The sequence below is a fragment of the Megascapheus bottae genome, chromosome Y (assembly GCF_031878675.1).
Source record: "Megascapheus bottae isolate mThoBot1 chromosome Y, mThoBot2.hap1, whole genome shotgun sequence".
NCBI classification, from domain to species: Eukaryota; Metazoa; Chordata; class Mammalia; order Rodentia; family Geomyidae; genus Megascapheus; species Megascapheus bottae.
This window is the reverse complement of record NC_143548.1, coordinates 10,386,015-10,408,121: the sequence shown is the minus strand read 5'-3', so window position 1 is coordinate 10,408,121 and position 22,107 is coordinate 10,386,015. Positions and strand designations below refer to the sequence as shown.

The following is a 22,107-nucleotide window of genomic DNA, read 5'->3' as shown; positions in this document are numbered from 1 at the left end:
CTGTGTACAGGACACCCCAACCAAATTCCCTATGTAATTACATGGAGAGGATTAATTGAAAAGGAAATGGGGGCTGTACCCTTGGGTTAAATCTTTCTTGCCTCCACAGGTACCTAATTCAACTATCCTGGCCACCAGGACCAAAAGATCCCACACTCGCCTCCCCCCCCCCCCATTTCAGACCTTACTAATCTCCAAGAAACTGTTCTCTTTACCAACCAGCCAAACTGGGAGGACTGCCAGAAGCTCCTGGGAGTTTTGTTCACCACTGAAGAATGGAACAGGAAACTGATCCCAAGCCCCACGGGAAATCCCATCACAGACCCTACCCAACCAGAGCCTTCCCTTCTGAACACCCCAACTGGGACTACAATGAAGCAGGAGGTAATGAGCAGCTCTGGATCTATGGCCAGGCTCTGTTGGCAGGTCTCAAAGCTGTAGCCTGCAAGCCTAAGTTTATGATGTTTAAGCAGGGTGCTACTGTGAAAGTCCAGCAGCTTAATTAGAGAGACTCATGGCAGCCTTCAAGCAGTACACCCCTTATGAGTTAGAAGAGAGTAGACAAGCAGTTATTTTAGCCTTTATCAACCAGGCCGCACCAGACATCAGGAAGAAATTGCAGTCCTTGGAAAGATTAGGCAAGAATGGATTAAGAGAGCTAGTAGCTGTGGCAGAAAAAGTATATAATAAAAGAGAAACTGATGAACAATGAGAAGAAAGGAAAGATATGAGAGATAGAAGGCAGGAGAGGCAAATAAAAAGGATTTTGGATGGACTGCAAAGGCAAATGGAGCAGGTGCTCCTAGCCACCATTGGTAAGCCAGAGGATAAAAATAAAAGACTAAAATTAGGGAAAAACCAATGTGCTTATTGCAAGAAAGAAGGGCATTGGGCCAAAGAATGCCCCAAGAATAGAGGGAAGGACTTTCAACCTTTGTCTCAAATGTAAGACAGGGAATAGCCTCTGGACTGGGGACAGATTGCAAAATTGCATTTTGCTTACCTACCCCAAGAGTTCAGGACAGGTAGAAAAAATGAATCGGACCCTAAAAGAGACTTTAACCAAATTGGCCTTAGAGACTGGCATGGACTGAATGTCACTTCTTCCTTTTGCTCTATTACGGTAAGGAATTCTCCCTTTCTCCCTATCACCCATTGTTCCTAGTCTCCAGACTGATCTATTAACTGACCTGGATGATGTTGAATTTTTGCATAAGTTTGACTATCTACAGTTCGAGCACAAGAGTGTGTGGCCCCAATCAAAGTCCTTTACAATTCTGCCTCTGTCCCTACCCTTATGTAATTAAGTTGTCTTGAAAAAGTTTTGTTTTGAACCTGGTTCTCAACTACAAGAATAAGATTGGCAAAACTCTTATGATACTAAAACTTCCGGAAAATGAACGGCCGATATTAATTTTGCGCCCTTTAAGATCTTTTGGGTATGATTGTGTGTGTGAATGGGTGTGAGTGAACATGTTCAAGGTTAAATTGTCAGCATGTTATATAAAACAATGGATGAATTTATACATGAAACACAAAGGCAATTGGGTAAATCAAAGTTTAAGCTTCAAGAAAAGTATTAGGTTTGAATGTTTTACAGTGTTTCAGAGGATTGTTGCATTATTTTAAAGAGGAACTGGTTAATAGGATTTTTCTAAAGATTCTGACATCTGCATTAAAAAAAATCTGGTATTGTAATACACAGAGCTGTATACATTGTAAACATTGTATCCTGTTTAGCCCAGAAGCATTAGGGAATTTGGAATTTATTTCCTTAAGTTAAAGTTTGGAGACCTGTATTAGAGATTTAAATGTGAACTTGTTTAAACTGCCCCCTAAAATGCATTAAATTGGGAAAAAGGGTTTTCAAAGAAATGTTTAAAGGCTTATCTCTTTATGATTTGGTTTCATGATACTGGATTACAATTGAATGCATTTTAGAAGAAGAAGGAAACTAAGTTTGAACTTTTGATGCACTGATGATGTTTATAGTTCTTGCATTAAGGAAAAACTCATTTGAGTTTAAACTATTGTTGGAGTTTTAGGCAGTGACCTAAACTGCAGAAGAAAAAAAGTAATGCCTCTTTTTAAAAGGAGACCTGGAGGCAAAGGTTTTTTAAATGCAAATAAAGGCTAATGTGTTCATTGTTTAAGCAAATATCAGTAAAAGTTTTAAAGAACATTAGAAATGGATTTCTGAACAAAATTTGAAAGTGAAGTTGTCCTAAATGTTTGTTTCAAAGAAAAAGAAAAAAGGAAAATTAGGACTACCAAAATGATTGCTTAATTGCTATTTCAGCTTGCTCTTGTAAGTTACTTTATAGCAATTTCCCACAGGCCCATGGAGAAGGACAGCAATCCTTATTCAGATGTAACTTTGGCTATACCCAAGTTCCAGGTAAGATCATGATTAGAGACTATTTCTGAGTTGACCACCTTGTTGCTTCTAATTGGAGTAAAGTGGCCTTTTGTAGGACTCATTGATCTGAAAGCTGTAGTTTTGAGCCAGCCTGGCAAAGCAAAGTCCTTGAGAGACTGTGGCATCTAATCTGGCAGGAGAGTACTAGTAAGACAGAGTTGCTTTGGAGCTCATAGTGGCAGAATGCTAGCCTTGAGCTGGAGACATTCCTGGGACAAAAACAACAAAGCATCCAGATGCAGAAAGCCTTTGCTTGGACAGCAGAGATGGTGTCAGATCCTAAAGTCGCTCATTTTTGGCCATTCAAAATTAATCAGAGCCAGGAGATCATAGAATAGTTTGTAGGCATGCCTTACTAATGCCTGTGCCTTTCATAACTGGGCAGGAGCTTGTCAATCATCTGTGATAGTGGGTAATTTAAAGCCTGAGTGAATTTCAATTTGACACCAGCCACAAATTCAGGAAAGTTTGTGGATCTGAGGCTTGTATCCCTATTGATCTGTTTAGATCTGACTACTGAAGATGAGTTAGAGTCACAGACATTAAGTTCCCCAGACAATCAAGACAATGCCTTTGCAAATGGGTGCTATGCAAGCTACACTATTGTAGCCAAAGAAAAGTTTTGTGCAGTTGTTAAATGTTAAATATGATATCTAATTGGGAGTAAAATATTGCTCCTGATATGTAATCTTGGCAATCCCTTGGTAAAATGAGCTAAGCTTTTAGGGTCCCTGGCTAAGTGTAGAAACAATGTCCCTGAGTGAGCTTGAAGAAGTTACAGAAGTCTTTACCCATCAACCTGCCTTAAGTTAAGGGATCAGAGTCATTTTTGGAAAATAAGACAGGATGAATTAGAGGCATGGGAAAGAGTAGTAATAGATATACAAGAGTAGAGACTGCACTTGTGGGAAATGGCTACAGGTTCAAGTCCTCTGTGCTTGTCTAAGGAATCCTAGCCTTGTTTAAAGAAAATCTGGTTACTAAAAGTTGTCACCCTGCTATGACTTTGGAATCTCAACCCTATATTGTCCTAAAAAAACAATGGGGTGCCAACCTGCAAAAAAATGAGTATGCTCAGATAAAGCAACCAGGAAATCATTGGAAATTTCAGGCGACCCAGCAGGAAGTGTGACATTCCATTGGAGCTGCTGAAAGATGAGGCTGCTCTACATATTCTGTCCTGCCTGATTCCACCACCAACCCACAGCTGCTTCCTGAGAGGACTGGAACTAAACTCTTGGTGATGGGACATTCTATCTGTGCTAAGTTCAAAGTCCCCTAGGTTTTGCAGCCATTATGGTGACTCTGGATGGGTGAAGAGAAATTTCCACCCACCCAGTGCTGAACAGCCTAGATGTGAGAGGTGCTAAATGTGAATGAGGGCTATAGTCAGGTAAAGAAGAGAGAAAAAGGTTAGTAAAGAAAACCTTTGGAAAAGAATTGAGGAAACAGAAGAATAGTTTATGGATAAGGGAGGATCTGGAAAGAATTATCTTATGTTTGTTCTACAAAAAGGGAAAGAGACAAATCCTAGAGAGTTGCTGTAATCTTAACATGTCTTGAGAATAGAGCTTACAAGTAAAATTGGCATGTAATTGAGCTAGCCACAATACAAACAGGTTTAGGATTGGTATACTGATGTGGAACTAGTCTTTGTGCCCATCTGAGGAGTTGCTATGCTTAGATGTATATTTCCTAATTGTAAGGACCTTTTTGGGTGCAGAACTGGGAGGGCATGCTGCATGCCCCTCTAAACCAAAGAATGCTGTCTGCCTGAGTCTGGTAACAATTGTTGACACTTCCCCCCAGGCCATGTGTTATCTCTGGTATCCAGAGGCAGCCCCATTTTATAGTGCTAACCCTGATTCAATTCAGCCCTTACAGGCCTCACAAGTCAGTTTTAGGACATGTTCATAAGCTCATTTCCAGTAAAGAGCTACCGGACTCATCACACCCAGGTGAAGACAGCTTGTGAGGATCCTGGACTTTCAGACTCTCAGAGAGATGAACTTTGACATTCTTGGGTCCCAAACAGATGCTAACCTAAGATGTATGCATAAGTCAATCAACAAGCTCACTGACTCACTGAGGTCCCTAGCTAAAGTTGTCCTCCAGAACAGAAGAGGACTAGATATATTGTTCCTAGAGGTTTGAGTGCTGCTCTGGGAGAAGAATGTTGCTTTTGAGTGAACTGGAGTAATAAAAGATAGCCTGGAAGCTGTAAAGAGGAGACTAGATGAGCAAGAAAGGGAGAGACAGGGGTCTCAAGGATGATATGACAGGTTGTAAAACTAATCCCCCCGGGCAACTTCCCTAATCCTCAATCACTATTGGCACTCTGGTGATTATTTTAATGTTACTGTCACTGTTGACTGGCCCATGTGTAATTAATGCAATGATGTTCTTAGTAAAACAAAGAGGATCAGAGTTATAAAACTGATGATCCTACATACCTGGTATAACCCCATTTGTACGGAGATAAATAGTCAAGGATTTGACTAGGCTAAAAAAAAAAAAGTGGGGAATGAGGAGCTAAAAACAGCACCCCCATTCCCAGGTAATAACCATCTTGCTGTTTATATAAATTGTGAGTGACCCAAAAGCACACATAAATTAAAGAAACAGAATTGCAGTGCCATTAAGTCCCAGAAACTGACCTGTCTATGTTAAAATTAACCAAAACTCAGGTAAATTCAAGGGAGGGCATTTATTTTCTAAGCCATAAAACTACTCTCTGACAGTTGAATGGGCCATTAGCCCAGGGAGTTCACTAATCCCTACCTTATCTCACCGACCCCCCATTCCATGGGTGTAAATCTGCCTTTAAAAAGACTGTGTAGACCCTGATTAACTACTCCATCCCAGCCTTACAGACGAGTTCTCTGCCTGGCTTGTACCTGCAATAAACCTTGCTTTTGCATTTCAGAAGCCTCAATCTCGGTGGTTTTCTTTGGGGACCGTCTTAAGGCACAACACATATCTTTCCATACGATTCAATTAAAGTCATCCAAATGAAACAGAACTTGGAAAATACAGCCCAGGGAGGACATAGGAGAAGAGATTCCAACATTACGAGCTACAAATGAGTTGCAAGTTAGAAGGCAGCAGCTAACATTCTAGTTCTGTCTTCCTGTTTTAGTTTCCTAAGGTAACATTTTATTTGATCTTATTTTATATTTTGTTTCAGTATTAGGGCTTGAACTCTGGACTTGAAGTCTTGCTTGACTTTTTCACTCAAGGCTGGTACCCTACCACTTATGCTACATCTCCATTTCTGGATTTTTGCTGGTTAATTGCAGAAAAGAGTCTTGCAAACTTTTCTATCTGGTCTGGCATTGAACCACAATGTTAGATCTCAGTCTCCTGAGTAGCTGGATTACAGGCAGGAGCCACTAATGTCTGGCCAAGATAAACGTTTTAGATAAGTAACTTTTGCCCCTTTTTTTTTGCTAATCCATTCATTTAATATTACAAATTTCCCTACAAAATGTCTGCATTTAGTTCCAAATATTTTAAATTTTCTGTCAAGAACTCATCTTTGGGTCTACAGATTATTTAGAATTATGTCATTGAGAATTTCCCCAATATTTTCCTATTAATGATTTCGCATTTTAACTTCATTGGGGTGATAGAAAAAAAGTGAAGAAAATAAACAAAATTTCAGCCATACTGACTAAGAGAGATAACTCAAATTACTAATATTCAAAAGAAAGGATTACCAAGTGTAGGTGTTTCGTATCTCTGATCATAGCTTCCCAGAAGCTGAGAGTTGAAAATCCAGGCTGAGCTCTAGCTGGACAAAAAAGACTGAAAGACTGTTATCTGATAGGAAATCTGATGAAGCACAGTGGGAGAGGCAGATTTCAATGTATCTCATCCATCTCCTCTCTCCTTTATAATACCCTTCCCCCAAGCAATTACAACAGTTTTTATGGTTCTGATTTCATCTAAGCAAACAATCTTCTTGGACTATACTTATCCACTGTCAGTCATGCTTGCTGACACTAGGACCTATCCTCCCAAACAATATATACTTTTGGAGTACTGGCACCTGGGGTGGCTTTGAATCATGACTTTCTCTCAGATATCAGGCTCTTGAGTAGCTAGGATTATAGGTGTGAGATACAAGCCCCTAATCTGCACCATGTCTTCAAGACAGGATCTCAAGTTTTTTCAGTGATAAGATTATACGCTTGTTCCACCACTGCAGGTTATATAATGCTTAAGAGTAAAGAAAAAGGGCCAGGGAGTGTAGCCTAACAATAGACTGCTAGCCTAGCAACCAGAAAGCCCTAGATTCGATTCCTTAGTACCACATACTCAGAAAAGGCCAGAAATGGTGGTGTAACTCAAGTGGCAGACACTAGCCTTGAGCAAAAGTGTCCAAGGACAGAGACCAAGACCTAAATTCAAGCCCCAGGCCTGGAAAAAAAAAGTAAAGTAATAACGTGGGTGTTGATGGTTCTGGCTTGTAATCTCAGGAGGCTGAGATGTGAGGCTGTTTGGAAACCAGCTGGGCAATTAAGTCTTGCTAGACTTTTATTGCCAATGAAACCTTCTCCCTCCATACCCCCAATACTTAAGTAAATAAATAAAGATGGGTGTAGAGCTGTGGTTCAAGTGGTAGGATGCTAGTTATGACACAAAGGTTCAGGGACAGAGCCTACACTCTGAGTTTAAGCTCCATGACTGGCATAAAAAAAAACAGAAGAAAATAAAATGAGACTAGTTTTGTACATCACCTTTATAATAGTTTTAAATAATTAAACTGGTTGGGACCAGGAATCTGGCCTATTGGTAAGAGTGTTTGCCTAGCATGCACGAAGACTCACATTTGATTCCTCAGCACCATGTACATAGAAAAGGCCAAAAATGGTGCTGTGGCTCAAGTGGTAGAGCTCTAGCCTTGAGAAATGCCAAGGACAGTGCTCAGGCCCTTATCTCAAGCCCCAAGACTGACAAAAAAAATTAAACTAGTTATTAGGCACTGGAGTCCCATGACTGCAGCACTAGCTACTCTGCCAGCTGAAGCCTGTGTTTCCTCCCCAGAACCTGAAAGAAAATATGCCTTTAACTACTTTTTCTAAAATGTGTTTATTTTATTCTTGTTAAAAAGATGATGTACAGAGGGGTAACAGTTACATAATGTGGGTAACAAGTATGATTGGAACAATAACACCCCTTCACTTGCTCTCTCCTAGATTTTCCTCCCCATCCCTACCTATAAGTTGTAGAGTTCATTTTCCACATGCCACTGCTGCATTTGTTCACCCCTTGGGTCTCCATTTCTATGCCCCTCCTTAGCCTCCCAAAGACAGATAAAAGAATACAACAAGACAAAACAAAAGAAAAACAATAACAAAGAAAAGACCCCTCTTGTTTTTTCCAGTACTAAGGATACAATTTATGGCACTTCCTCTGAGTTCTTCCTACAGAGCACTCCCAATTCAAGCCTAAGAAAACTGAGATGTTCAGGATTCAGGCTCAAGGCTAGCACAGGTAGAAAAGACAGACTGAGTCAAAAATTCAACAGCACATTATTGGACTTGAAGCCAGTTGTGAGCAAGAAAATGAAGAGTTCAAGGGCTTGAATTGAAGCACTAGTAACTAAAGAGTCAAAGAGAGGGTACAGGGGATGGGAGAGAGATGAAGTGATTTTGATTGGGGTACACGGTTGGTGTGTATGGAAATAAATGCTCTTGTAAAATTAACAGTAATGACAATCCATTGTTTAAATTAAAAAAACAACAACAACAACAAAGTAGGCTGGGTGCTATTGGGTCTTACCTATAAGCCTAGCTACTCAGGAGACTGATATCTAAGGATTACAGTTCAATGATAGCCAGGACACCCAAGCAAGCTGGAAGCAAAGCAATAATTCAAGGACTGGCTTTGAGAGAAATAGTTCAGTGAGAGTACCCAGGCCTTAAGTTCAAGGGCAAGGACACACACACATACACACACGCAAATATGCATGCACCCCCACACGTACACACACACAGTTAGTTATAATTTAAAGAAGAAGAATCAAAAACAAAAAAACCACTGGAGTGAGGTACTCATATTTCCCCCTGGCTTCAGTTACTTTTGTGATCTCCATCTGTCTGTTGCCAGAAGGATGAAGATTTCCACTTATAGTCACCTGGTCTGTGCTGCAGTTCTTTGACCCATGGCTATGTAAAGCTGCTTTAGTTTATCCAGAACATCATTATAAGGAAGGATTTGATAGATCCAATGCGCAGAAAAAAAAACAGAAAAATATATATTTTTTATGTATTTTATTTTTTTTATTTATTTTTAATTTTTTAATATATTTTTATTGTAATTAGTAAAAGGGTTACATGATATTTGCCAGATAGAAGGTGCATTAATTCACATACATTGATACCCTTTCACATGTCTTGGTACCCCAGAAAAATATTTTAAGAATAAGAATTCAGTCTTGAATCATCTTTTATGGAGGGATGATATTTGTTGTACAGAAAATTATGACAATAGTTATAGCCTTACCAGGTTCCTACATGTTCTCTGTGGACTTATGGTAACCTCTTTGTCAGCTTGTATTATTATGATGACAAAATATCTTCTTCAAAATCATTAAGGGGAGCAAAGACTGGCACCATCTTGAATGCTCTGAGCTCCCTCCCCTATTGTGGAAGGCCAACAATGGTAAAATAGCCCAGCCATCTCTACCCTTCTAGGGAGAGGCAACCTTATCCCCAAATCCCAGGAAGCCGGATATCCACTTGGTTGGTGTGGGCCTGCTTTGTGTGGATATCAGCCAAATTTGTGTGTCAGCTCCAACAAAGGGGATAGGTAAATTCAAACACTAAGCTGTAACCCTATTGGCTACCTGTGTGTGACTGGAGCTGGCTATATTGTCCCTTTGTGTATGTAACAATCCCATTGGCCACCTGTGTGCAGCCAGATTCCACCCATGGGTTTTGCCATTAAAAACCCAGCATGAGAACCATTTGGGGTCACAGTATCTGCTCCCAAGTCTGCACTGTGTCCCTGGCTGGTCACTTCACCGTCTACTTCCCCAATAAATTCACAGAGACTGTCTCTGTGGGTAGACTCTGGTGGGAAGTGGAATCCCCACCTGGAGGGGTGTGGAATCCCCTCCCCCGATCCCATAACAGAGTAAAGCAGTTATTGCTTGAGTTTCAGATACAGTATTTGGCCAGGAATCTTTTTTTGGCTCTGAGAGGTAATTTTACCTACTGTATAATGATTATCACGGTTTAATTCAAATACAGCAGATTCCTCAGTTTAATAATTTGATTTGTGATGAATCTGATGATTCAGCTTTTATATTAGAAAGGAAGTTATTGGTCCTGGAGTTTGGCCTAGTGGTAGAGTGCTTGCCTAGCATGCACGAAGACCTGGGTTTGATTCCACAGTCCCACATACATAGAAAAAGCCAGAAGTGGTGCTGAGGCTCAAGTGGTAGAGCGTTATAGTTCAAGGACAGTGCTCAGGCCCTGAGATGAAGCTAAAAAACAAACAAAAAGGAAGCTATTCACCATTGAGCATTTGCATTTGTCTCCATATTTGTCAGACACAGTGAACCGCTCAAGCACACAGAACCTGATAGAATCCACCAATCTGCTGGGCCCAGGTTGTGGCACGATGGCTGGACGCAAAAAAAACACATGGACTGCTAGAGATTCCTCTTTAGTATTGCATGGAGAATTATATGACACTCTAATTATAACTGTTAACAACTTGTGTTGACAGTTAATAAAGTGACCTTCCAACCTTCATTTTTTTTGACAGTCCTGGGCCTTGACCTCAGGGGTCTGGGTACCGTCCTTGGGCTTTCTCAAGGTCAGAGCTATACCACTGGAGCCACAGCAACCTTTTCAGCCACAGAATCGATCCCAAGGAATTGAACCTGGGTCTTCGTGCATGCTGGCAAGCACCTTACCACTAGGCCAAACTCCTTGCTCCGTCATCTTCATTTTTTTAAATCAACTTTTAATACCTTGAAATTTTGTCTTTCCTATGTGGAGAGCAAATAAGAAATTTGCCTAAAAATGTCAAAAAAAAGGAAAAGAAAAAGAAAATGCATAAAGTAGAGATATTGGCAGAGATTAGTCATAATAAGTAACCTAGAACACTATAGAATATAAGAATGGCAGATATTTCAGAGGGTCAGGGATGATGACTCATACCTACATTTCCAGTATTTAAGAAATCAGATGTCTTCACACTTTGAGGCTAGCCCATGGTGTTGTGAGGCCTAATTTTAAAGTCCCAAAAGTTATTGTTAAGCAGTCTCCATTTTGTAAAGTTCTGAGAAATCCCCTAACTGCCTCTTCTCAGGAGAACTGTAAGATGCTCCATCAGTTGTTTACTCAGACAACTAGCAAGGACATTCAAAGGTCATGTCTAGGACAGAAGCTGTGTCCCACAACTAGCAAGGACACCTAAGACTAAACTTCTATGGGAAACCATAACATAAGAAATTGTAAAATGTCTCTATGTAAAGGTTAACTAAAACATGAAGCTGTGAGAATGAAAACTAAAACTTATTCCTTCTGTACTATAAAAGCTGTGCTAAGTCTGTATTCTACTATAATTCTGTATTTGAGGCATCTAAGCATCTCTGGTTTCTAAGGCATGGAGGACCAAGCTCCAGCTTGCTAATAAAGGGCTCTTTTTTGCTTGCATTGGTCATGGTCTCTGGTGGTCTTTCAGGGAAATTGTGAACTTTGGCACAACAGTGCAAATAGTCTCTTATCTCAACTAACAACTGTCTCAAGAACTTTCAAACAAATCATATTAAATTCACTACATTTCCACAACTACAGCTCTAAAGTCTTCCATAAAACTTCACTATGCATTTTTAAATTTTCTTCCTTTTTTTCTTTCTTGCTTGCTTGCTTTGTTCCCTTCTTTCCTCCATTTTTTCTTCTCTCTCTCTCTCTTTCCTTCTTTCCTGTTTTGTTATTGCTGTGCTCTGCCTGGTTTTTTTTTTTTTTTACTGGTTAGTTGAATGTGAAAGTCTTACAGATTTGTCTATCACAGATTATTTCAAACCTCAATCCTCAGCCTCACCCAAGTAACTAGGGTTATATATTTTATTCCACCACTATGTGTCTAATGACATTCTTTTTTATTAAAAATTCTATTAACACTGACTTTTTTACATCATATTTCAAATGTCAAGCTTAACAAATAAGTATTCCAGAATCGGATCTCTATATACAATCACTGGCACATAAATTTAAGAACAAAATTAAAATTAATCTGAGACTTTGTATGTCAAAGATACATATTGATCTATATATCATTATGTCTATAGAGTATATATCCCATCATAGATTTTTATTACTAGGAATGTATATGTATATCTCCAAAATCATGTCAATGACCTTGAGTACCTGAATATTGCATTTGATGACATTCTTAGTGCATGTCTTTAATGGGAGTGAGTATGTACATGAGTGGTATCTTACAATCCAGGGGCTTGAACTCAGGTCCGGGTGAGGGGGGGGAACAAAAAAAAAAACAAGGAAAAAAGAAAAAGAAAAAAATGGATCCTTCTTTGTCACCCTGCACTAGGATCAACTCCAAATGGATCAAAGACCTTGAGGTAAAAGCTGATACACTGAAAACTTTACAAGAAGGACTGGGAGATATACTAAGTTGCCTTGGCACAGGTTGAAACTTTCTTAATAAGGAACTGAATCACAACAAATCAGAGAAAGGCTGGATAGTGGGACTGCATTAACCTGCAGAGCTTCTGTATAGCAAAGGGCATAGATAGCAAATTAACTAGAAAGCCTACAGAGTGGGAGAAAATCTTCATTAACTATACAACGGACAAAGGCCTCATATCTAAAATATGTCAACAGCTCAAAAAATTGAATCACTCCCAAACTCATCCCCCCAAAAACAACCATCCCATTAAAAGATGGGCCAAAGACTTAAAGAGAGTCTTCTCTGAAGAAGAAACAAAAATGGCCTATAGACACATGAAGAAATGCAAAAGAAAACAACCCTAAGATTCCACCTCACTCCAGCTGGAATGGCCAGGATCAATAAAACTAATAACAACAGATCCTGGAGGGGATGTGGCCAGGAGGGATCACTACTACATTGTTGGTGGGAGTGCAAGCTCCTTAAACCACTATGGAAAGCAGTATGGCAGTTCCTCAAAAGACTAAACATAGAGCTCCCATATGACCCAGCAATTCCACTACTTGGCATTTACCTAATCCTCTAGAAACAAGGACATACTAAATGCACTAGCACAACAATGTTCATTACAACACTATTTACCGTAGCAAAGTATGGAACCAACCCAGATGTCCCTCAGTTGATGAGTGGATCAACAAGATGTGGTATTTATACACAATGGAATTCTATGCTGCTGTCAGAAAGAATGACATCACCCCATTTGTTAGGAAATAGACTTAGAAAAAATCATATTAAGTGAAGTAAGCCAGACTCAAAGGAACATAGGCTCAATGGTTTCCCTCATTTGTCATAATCAGTAGAAAACCTTGGGCTCTTCTAGCAGAGATTTACAATTGAGCAAAACCTAGATACATAAGGCCATATGGAATGACACTAAATGAAAGGACCTCCAGGATATAGAAACAAAAGCCATATAATGAATGATTGTTGTCCTTAATGTACTATGTTGTCTCTCATCTCCTTTGCTGTCCCTTGGCTATCTCATATTGTTACAGTATCTCACTTTGTTATCTGATATATTGAATTTATTTGTATTTGGATATTTGAAATTTGATAGGGAAGGGGGGAAAACCAAGATGGGTGGGGGATTTGGGGGGGGGAGGGAAATGGGTACCAAGACATGTGAAAGGGTATCAATGTATGTGAATTAATGCACCTTCTATCTGGCAAATATCATGTAACCCTTTTACTAATTACAATAAAAAAAAGAAACAAAAGCCATCTAATGAGTGATTGTTGTCCTTAATGTACTATGGTATCTCTCATCTCTTTTGCTGTCCCTTGGTTATCTCATATTATTACAATATTTCACCTTGTTATCTGGTATATTTTATATATGCTTAATTGGTGATTTGAAATTGGATAGGGAGGGGGAAAATCAAGATGAGCAGGGCGGGATGGAAATGGAGACCACAACATGAAAAAGGGTATCAATATTTGTGAAGCAATACACTTTCTGTCTGGTGAATATAATGTAACCCTTCTATTATTTACAATAAAAATATATGAAAATAAACAAAAAGGGTAAAAAAACTGATATATTTGAAAAGTTTACATTAACTACCCTCAATCCCCAGCCTCCTGACTTGTCTAACTAAGGAGATATGGTGGGGAGGGAGAGTTAAGGAAGTAAAATTAAGCTAAAACTAAGCTTAGGGGAGGGAGTAAAAGAATTAATTCTTTTAAGATGATACTTTATAGTCATGGAAATTGTTTGACAATAAAAACTAATGCAATAAAATGAATAAAGATTATGGAGAGGACATTACTTCTATGTATTTTAGAAACTGTTTCTTAAGATAGGCTTTGGTTAAACAGCTGCAGATTCTCTAGCAGAAGGAGGAGTAATAGTTGACCTTGCACAAGTGGAAATACTAGGGAGACTTTAGGAAAGATCTTTGATCTTTCGGGAAAGATCAAAGCAACCTTTATCTTATAGAAAAAAGCAAGCTAAAATAGGTAGTACCTGAATTGATTAGGAAACTAAAAACAACAGCTCACAATGTGGGCTAATCATTTCAGAGAAGAAATGAAAAGAGTAAACTTACCTGTTTGTTTAAGAACAGAAAAAAATATTGTATGTGAAATCAGCTTTGTGTTTATGAATCTCAGGACTGAACTAGTAGATTTAAATGTTATAGTTATGGAAATGCCAAAAATTCTTCCTCAGATTGAAGTCTTGATTTAGAGGAAAGAAAGCCATACTCCTCTCTCGGGTAGCTATCCTTCTTCCTCCCCTCCCTCCCCATTAATTAGATAATCCCTGGGTGATGACTTGGAAGTAGTTATGTGTATGTGTGAATCATATTATGCATATGTATTTGATTAAGGTCTTAGAATTGTACAATTAAGCAACAGAATAACTGATCCTGAATTTGCATAAGATACTTTAGAAGACTTTCTTATCTGAGTTCTTTTACTTAGCCTTGAGTAAAAGGCTAAAGGTGAGTACGTGGGCCCTGAGTTCAAGCCCCAGTACTGGCACTAATGAACAAAAAAAGCAAGAGACCAGGCAGAAATCAGCTGCTCTGAACATCAAGTTCTATCAGCAAATCCAACAAAGCACCCTGGGCCTCAGTGACTCTGTCCCAATAGGAAACATAAAACTAACCTAAAAGCAGAATGATTGGGGCATGGTTCAAGTGCTTGGCAGAGGCCCCGAGTTCAATCTCCAGTACCAATGTCATGCAAAATAAACAATAAGATTTGTCTTCTAGAAAATTAAGCACTATAAGTCATCATTAGTGTTTGGCTATTGACAGAGGATCTGAGAACTTGGAGACCCTAGCTCAACTATAGTTCTTCAGGTTTCTTTTCCTTCCTTCCTTCCTTCTTTCATTCCTCCCTTTCTTCCTACTTTCTTTCCTTTACTTTCTTCTTAGGTCAGGGACTCAACAAGAGCTTTGTGCCCTCTCATAAACATAGCCACTCTCCAATCCCTCTTCACATTTCTGTTACATTTCCATTTCCTGGTTAAGGGAGTAAATTAATTTTATATAGTTGATATTAACTGATTGGTGCAATAAGATGCTCTTATTGATGCTTTAATACTTTTGGAGCTTGTGTGCGCTGTGGTAGACATGTTTCATCTTGTTTACTCTGTTTAGAAGACATAGTTCACCCCTATTCTTGAATCGCTGCCCTGCTCATTTCTCTTGTGCACTTGGTGCTCCCCAACCAAAGTGTTCACATATGTATCCCCAGAACTTTTGGCTATCTTTCTGCCATACCCTTTCTTGTCCTCTCCCCCCACACCTCACTTTGAATATTTCCTCTTGCCAATGATCACCATGGCTACTTGTTATCCCTGATGGTCAGGCATCTATAGGTATAGGATAGGAGTAACTTCTGTGAGATATGCACAAAAGAGCTGCTGCCTGTCAGCCTCTATATGTACCAATGTACACATTACATTCATCCCTGCCCAGGCCATCCCATCATTTCAGAACAGCTGTCCATACTTTGCCCACACAAGTGGGAAGCAGCTCATCAACTATGCTCAATTTGGTCAGTGTCTTCAGAATTCTCCCTCCCCTTTCCTAACCTCAGCAGGGGAGGGGGACAGCTGTACAAATGTATTGCCTACTCAGCATCACTTTGAGTTTCTCCCATTTCATGTTGTCTTCATGTTAAACTATTAGGTTAGGCAGCCTAATGTTCTAGGGCAATTGAAACAAATAAGGTTTCAGGAATAAAGAAGGTTTTGTATTTGGTTTTTGTAGTAAGCCAGAAAGCCTATTTTAAAAAAGAGCCCTAGGAAAAGCAAAAACCATTAAAAACAACAACAACAGAACAGCTATTTATGTCAGGAGAGACTGCTTTACACTAGAGATGGTGATTTTCACAATCAGCCACTCCACCAAAGACTGAGCCTGTTACTGAACAGTTAGCCTGACCAAACACTATTGCAGCTCTCCTGAGTAACATACACAGTGACCTGAGCCACACCACAAACATCTCTGGTAGAAATCTTTCCACTGGGCCAACAGGCAAAAGATCCTGTAGCATCCAAGCTGTGAATCACAGAGGCATGTAGCACCATGCCCACACTGAAGTCTCAGTGGGACTGTCTTGGAAATGATTCAATTGTATAGACTCAAATCCAAGGGATGGGCATTCTGGAGACAGGACAAGACAAAGGTTAGATGAGCCTCAAATTAGTTGGCTTGGATGTCTAGTCTAGCCTAGAGGCTGGTGAGCAAGGATAAGTCAATTCTCCTATATGAAAGATATTACATAAAGCTGTTTGAAAAGCTATAATTCTTGGCCAGGATTGGGTATAACTGCCTTACAATGATTTGTATTTTTATAAAACATAGAAAATAAGTGCTGAATTGGATAAGAAGGGAGGGAAAGTTATAACCAAGGAAGACATATTTAAAGCAAAATAATCTTTTTAGATAAAAAAAAATCCAGCAAATGCAGCTGATTGTCTGGGTTTTTAGTCCTGGGTCCCTCCCAACCCGCAGGAGGGATAAAGAGAACACTCCCCAACCAGGATGAGCCGGCAAAGGAGAGGGCCAACTGACCGCCATCACCCAGTCCTCCCTCACCGGAGGACAATCAGACGTGTCAGACAGACCAGTCAAGGCAGGAACTTATTTAATGAGGAAGTCCATTCAGCTAATATAGGATGCAGGAGCCTATCAGCACAAAGGTGGGCAGGGTGGGGGGAGGGAAGTACTCTCACTGAGGAAGTAGAATACATGTGCTGTCCCAGAGAGTGGAAGGGTTCGATCCCAGATGTGGCCTCACAAACCACAGCCATGCCTTCCAGACAAGGCAGGCACCATCTCAGCCAGGTGCAGTCCCAAGACCAGGGAATGAGCACTGGGCCAGGAGCTGGCCCTCCTCTTACAGTATTTCATTTCCCTGATGTGACGTACCCCACAGCTGATAAGAAACACTGCTGACTTCAAGAGGCTTCCATAGACAATTCATTCTGAGGATACCACACCTAGCATTGGGTGCTCAGTGAGTGGCAACAGTCATGGTGCCTATGGGTGAGTCAGGAAGACTTAAGACGAGGGTGGTCCTTGAGGCAAAGCTAGTATTCAATAATACAGATTGAGTTCATGATAGACAAGCTGATGTTTGGGTGATTGAGAGAAAAAATAAAACTGAAATGGAGAAAAATAAAAGTGGGACTTGGCTCAGGGTAGGATGATAGCCTTGAGACTTTTTTTTGTGGGTCATGGGTCTTGAACTCTGGGCCTGGGCACTTTTCCTCAGCTCTTCAACTCAAGGATAGCACCCTACCCCTTGAGTCACAGCCCCACTTCCTACTTTCTAGTGGTTAATTGGAGATAACAGTTTCAGGAGGCTGGGCTCAGTTGGTTCACACCTGTAATCATAGCTACTCAGGAGGCTGAGATGTGAGGATGGTGGTTGAAAACCACCTAGACACAAAAGGACCTTAGACTCTTACTTCCAATTAATCCTCTAGAAAATGGGAAGTTGGGCTTTGCTTGAAGGTAGAGTGGTAGCCTTGAGCTGAAGAGCTCAGAGACAGTGCCCACCCATGATGTGAAGCCTGAACAAAACATAACCATTTCAGGCTTAGGTCTCATCCTGCTGAGACACAATGACTGGAAATGTATCAACAACACCTTCCCCTAAAACCTATATAGGCATCTCCTGTTCCCATGATGAAGACAATCTAGTATGTGACTTATGAAAGATTAATCTAATGTTACCTAAAAACTAACACAGGCCCTTTAGAAACTCAATTAACTCAGAAAATTCCCAAACAAACTATGAACTATAACAGAACTCAGGGGAAAAAAGGCAAGGAACTAGGTGGAGGTACCCAATCAGGAAGAGGCATATGGGCAGCAACCCCCCCTACTTCCTGCCACAGTTGCTAATCCCTCTGTTTGCCCACCAAGACTGTGCACCAAGGTCAGATAGAAAATGATAGGATAGCTCAAATGTCTCCCCAGAAACAGGTTATGATTTGAGTGATCATTTACTGTTACATAACAAGATTGTGCAGGCCTACTGGCCCCTGTATATGGTCAACTAGTGCCATATGGTCAATAAGTTATAAAATCCCTAGAAACAAATGAGTCAGAGCTCTCAATTCTGATCCACTGCATTGGCAATGCTTATGAGTCCAGGCTTGAGCTTGCAATAAAAGACTCCCAAGCATTTACATTGGATTTGACTCCTTGGTGGTCTTTGGGGACCTCAAATCTGGACATTACAATGCCCTCCCCAAAAAAGAGTCTCACAGTCTCTAGTGCTAGGGCTGGCTTTGAACTGAGATCTTCAGATCTCAGCCTCCTGTGTAACTAGGATTACAGGGGCAAGCCACAGGCCAGCTAAAATGGGAGACTCTTATCTTCAATTAATCACTAGGAAATGAGAAGTAGGACTGTGGCTCAAGGGGGTACGGTGGTAGCCTTGAGCTGAAAAGCTCAGGGACAGTGCCCAGGGGTAGAGGGGTTATTTAGGCCCAGAGTTCAAGCCCCATGACTCACAAGATTTTTAAAAAGGATCTGAAAAGTAAGGAGAACCTTAAAATGTTGGATCTGGAGTGGAAAAAGGAAGAAAATTCCCAGAAAGTTCAAGTATGTAGCCAATGGTATCTCTTAAGAATAGAGCTTACAAGTAAAGATGGTATGCAATTGAGTTAGCTATAATACAAACAGGATGTGGATGAGTACACTTATGTATGTCCATCTGAAGTGTTGTACTTTGGTGCATATTTCTCAATTGTGAGAGGCTTATTGCTTGCAGAACTGGAAGAATACTTTATGCCCTTCCAAACCAAAGAATTCTGTCCTCCCAGGTCTGATGCCAATTGTCGATACCCTAGGCTAAGTGTTGGCCCTGCTGTATAGTAACAGCTCCAAAAGGAGTTGTTTCAAGGAGACCTTAGCTATTGGTTTGAGGTCTCCCTACTGAAGACCTCCCCTTAAAACTCAGGGAAGCTGAACTAGCCGATAGTGCTAACACATGATTTAAACTAGTCCTTTCAGGCCTTACAAATTGATTTTGCACATGTTCATTATCTGGTTCCCAGTACCCTGACACCCAAATGTGTACTCACTGTCACCAGAGCCCCACACTTGAGCCCTAGTGACCAGGCTCTACATTGTGATTCTCAGCACTCCAACCACTATGAAGGCACCAGGAAAGAGCTACTGGATTCATTCCCGTGTAAAGGCAGCATATAAAGATTCTGGTCTTTCAGAATCACAGAAAAATAGATATCTCAAGCAGCCAATAAAGATATTATTGTGTAATGTGCTTGGGGTTGTGGGAAATCTGGGAATACTATTGAAACAGCTTGGGCCCCTTCTGAGGTGAATCAGTGTTCTCAAACAATGTCAATGGTCATGTATTAATCAAACTTACCCCCCCCCCGAATTAAATCTTGGGGAAACATTAGTTCACTCAATTAACTCTTTATACCAAAGGAGAAATTCTTCAGTGATTATCTCTTAATCAAGAGAGAAGCTTTCATTCCCATAATAGGGGTGAGCCTAGCTACTTCTTGTAGGAGGAGCAGCTTGCTGGATGCTCTGCGACATAGTTTAAAAGTAGCTCAGGCATTGAAATACAGACTGGATGAGGCTACTAGAGACTCTTCAGTGTGTCTGACATCTTTACAAAGACAGCTAGACTCTAGCCTGGGTGGTTTTGTGCCAGGGCCAACCGGCAGCAAACCAGGGTTTGCAGATTGGGGTTCCTGAAATCGGGGGCAAGGACTAGGAAGAAATAGAAGAGAGACAGACACACTGGGTCCGGGATGTCCGCAGTTATTTTCCACTCCCCCTTCTTCCCTCCTCCAGACCCAGGGAACCTCCAGGTGTTACATTCATATGGTAAATCTCAGGTCATTTACATAGAATAGGGCCAGAAAACAATAAGACAATAAAGCCATCGTCTGATGCAAGTCAAGGTACAGTTTGATTCCACTCTGGCTCCCAACAGTTTTGCAGATTCATAGGACAGTAGCCCTTGTATATTCCTAAAGGAAGAACCTATTACTATGTAAATGAATCAGAGCTGATTGAAGGAAACATTAAGACCAGAAAATCTGAGCAAAGGACTCCAGCAGTGACTATCCACTAACCTAGATCTAGGATGGTTCCAAAGTCCTCTGGCCCAGTGGCTGGTACACATAGCCTAATTAGGTTGTTACTTTTACTAGTTACTGTTGGTGTCTGTGTTGTTAATGCTTAGTTAGCATTTATAGAAAAAGTTTGGAACTGTTAAACTAATGGTCCTTTGGGCCAGTACAGCTCTTTGTTCCAGGAAGAAAAGTCAAGGATATGACTCAGATACAAAAAGAGGAGCTGGTGGGCGTGGTGGGGGGAAGAATGTGAGTGTCCCTTAGAATAATAAGTCCCTAGACCAAGTTGGGAAGCTGAGTCAGGAATATGACCCCTTACTGGAACCACAGTGTTTCTTTAACTCAACTCCAGACCCTGTTTTCAGAAGAGGGTCATCTGACCTCCTGTGGAGTAATGTGTAACTACCATTGTAAACATCCCCTGGACTTCCTGGCCCAGTAATGTGTAAAGTTCTTTGTTTTTCAAAATAGCCTATGTTATATTAATGGAACACTACAACTCAAACTGTTGTTTGATATCAAGCCCAACTTGAGATCCCTTTGGGGTCACAGTGGTAGCTTCGGAGTCTGCACTGTGTCCCTGGTCAGCCAGCTTGTGCAAGACCTTAATAAACTTCTTCAAATTCACATTGGTGGGCTCATTCTCCAACCTGTAACAACAGGTTGAGCTATGTGGCTCAGTCATAGAAAAGGTTGTTTTTGATTACTTTTTTTGGGGGGAGGAGGTGTTGAGGAACTTTCATATAGCCACCCAGTACTCAGACACTCCTATCAACAATGCAATAAGGTTACTTTTTCCCACAACCCCATCATCATTTGTTGTTTTGTTATGCCCAAGTCTCAGGACGACCACCAAGAGACCACCATGAGTCAGACGTTCCGAGATGCAAAAGCAAGGCTTTATTCAGGCAGGCTGTCAGCTCGGGCTTGGTCCTACACTCCCATACAGCAGGAGCCTAGGAGAAGCCCTAAACAGCTTTTCTACAGGGCTTTTAAAGGCAAAAACTACAGATTTACATCAACACAGCAATCAGCTTTTGGAGTGAGATAAGGTAGGGGTGAGGGACACTTCAGGGCAGTGGAAGCTAATGGGAGCTTCCCATGCCAGTAAAGTCCTAATTAGCTGTCTGAGGGTAGTTTTGTGGCTTTAGAAAACAAATGCCATCCCTTGAATTTACACAAGTTCTGGTTAATTTTAACACAGACAGGTCAGTTCCAGGGACTTAATGGCACCACAATTCTGTTTTTTTTTTTTTAACTTATGTGCACTTTTGGGTCACTCACAGTTTACATAAACAACAAGACAGTTGCTGCTTCAGAATGGGAGCGTTTCTTTAGCTCTTCAGTTTGAATTGGCCAACCTAACTGAGGTGAGATGGAATCTCAGAGTTTTGATTTGCATTTTCTTTCTGGCAAGGGAGGACTAGCTTTTCCTGATGTGTTGATTTGCCATTCTTACCTCTTCTGAAGCCTCTTGCTCATTTCAGTGATTGGTTTATTAGATTTGGAATGGGTTAGTTTTTTTTAATTCTTTGTATATGTTGGATATAGATTTTTATCTGATATTATTGGCTGTCTTTCTAATTTAGCTTTACAGATATGTATTTTGATGTCATTTCACATACCATGTCTCTCTCTTTTTTGGGGGGGAGGGGCCATGGGGATTGAACCCGGCCTGGGAGCTGTCCTGAACTCTTCAGCTCAAGGCTACCAACCTAGCCCTGGGCCTGGGTCTTGTCCCTGAACTCTTCAGCCCAAGGCTACCTCCCTAAACTTGAGCCAAGCCCCACTTCCCATTTTCTAGGGGATAACTGGAGCTAAAAGTCTCAGGTCCTTTTGTGCCTGGGCTGTCTTTGAACCATGAAACTCAGCTCTCAGCCTCTCAAATGGCTAGAAT

At 40.7% G+C, this 22,107-nt stretch overlaps 1 protein-coding gene across 1 annotated transcript in view; it reads right to left on the bottom strand.

Annotated features, from left to right (window-relative positions):
- Positions 1 to 22,107, bottom strand: part of LOC150040336 (transcription factor Sox-1b-like) — a 44,092-nt gene that overhangs the window by 5,641 nt on the left and 16,344 nt on the right. Inside the window, 1 exon segment of the mRNA XM_090327352.1 lies at positions 330 to 450. Within this exon segment, the coding sequence (XP_090183478.1) occupies positions 330 to 450 (121 nt within the window).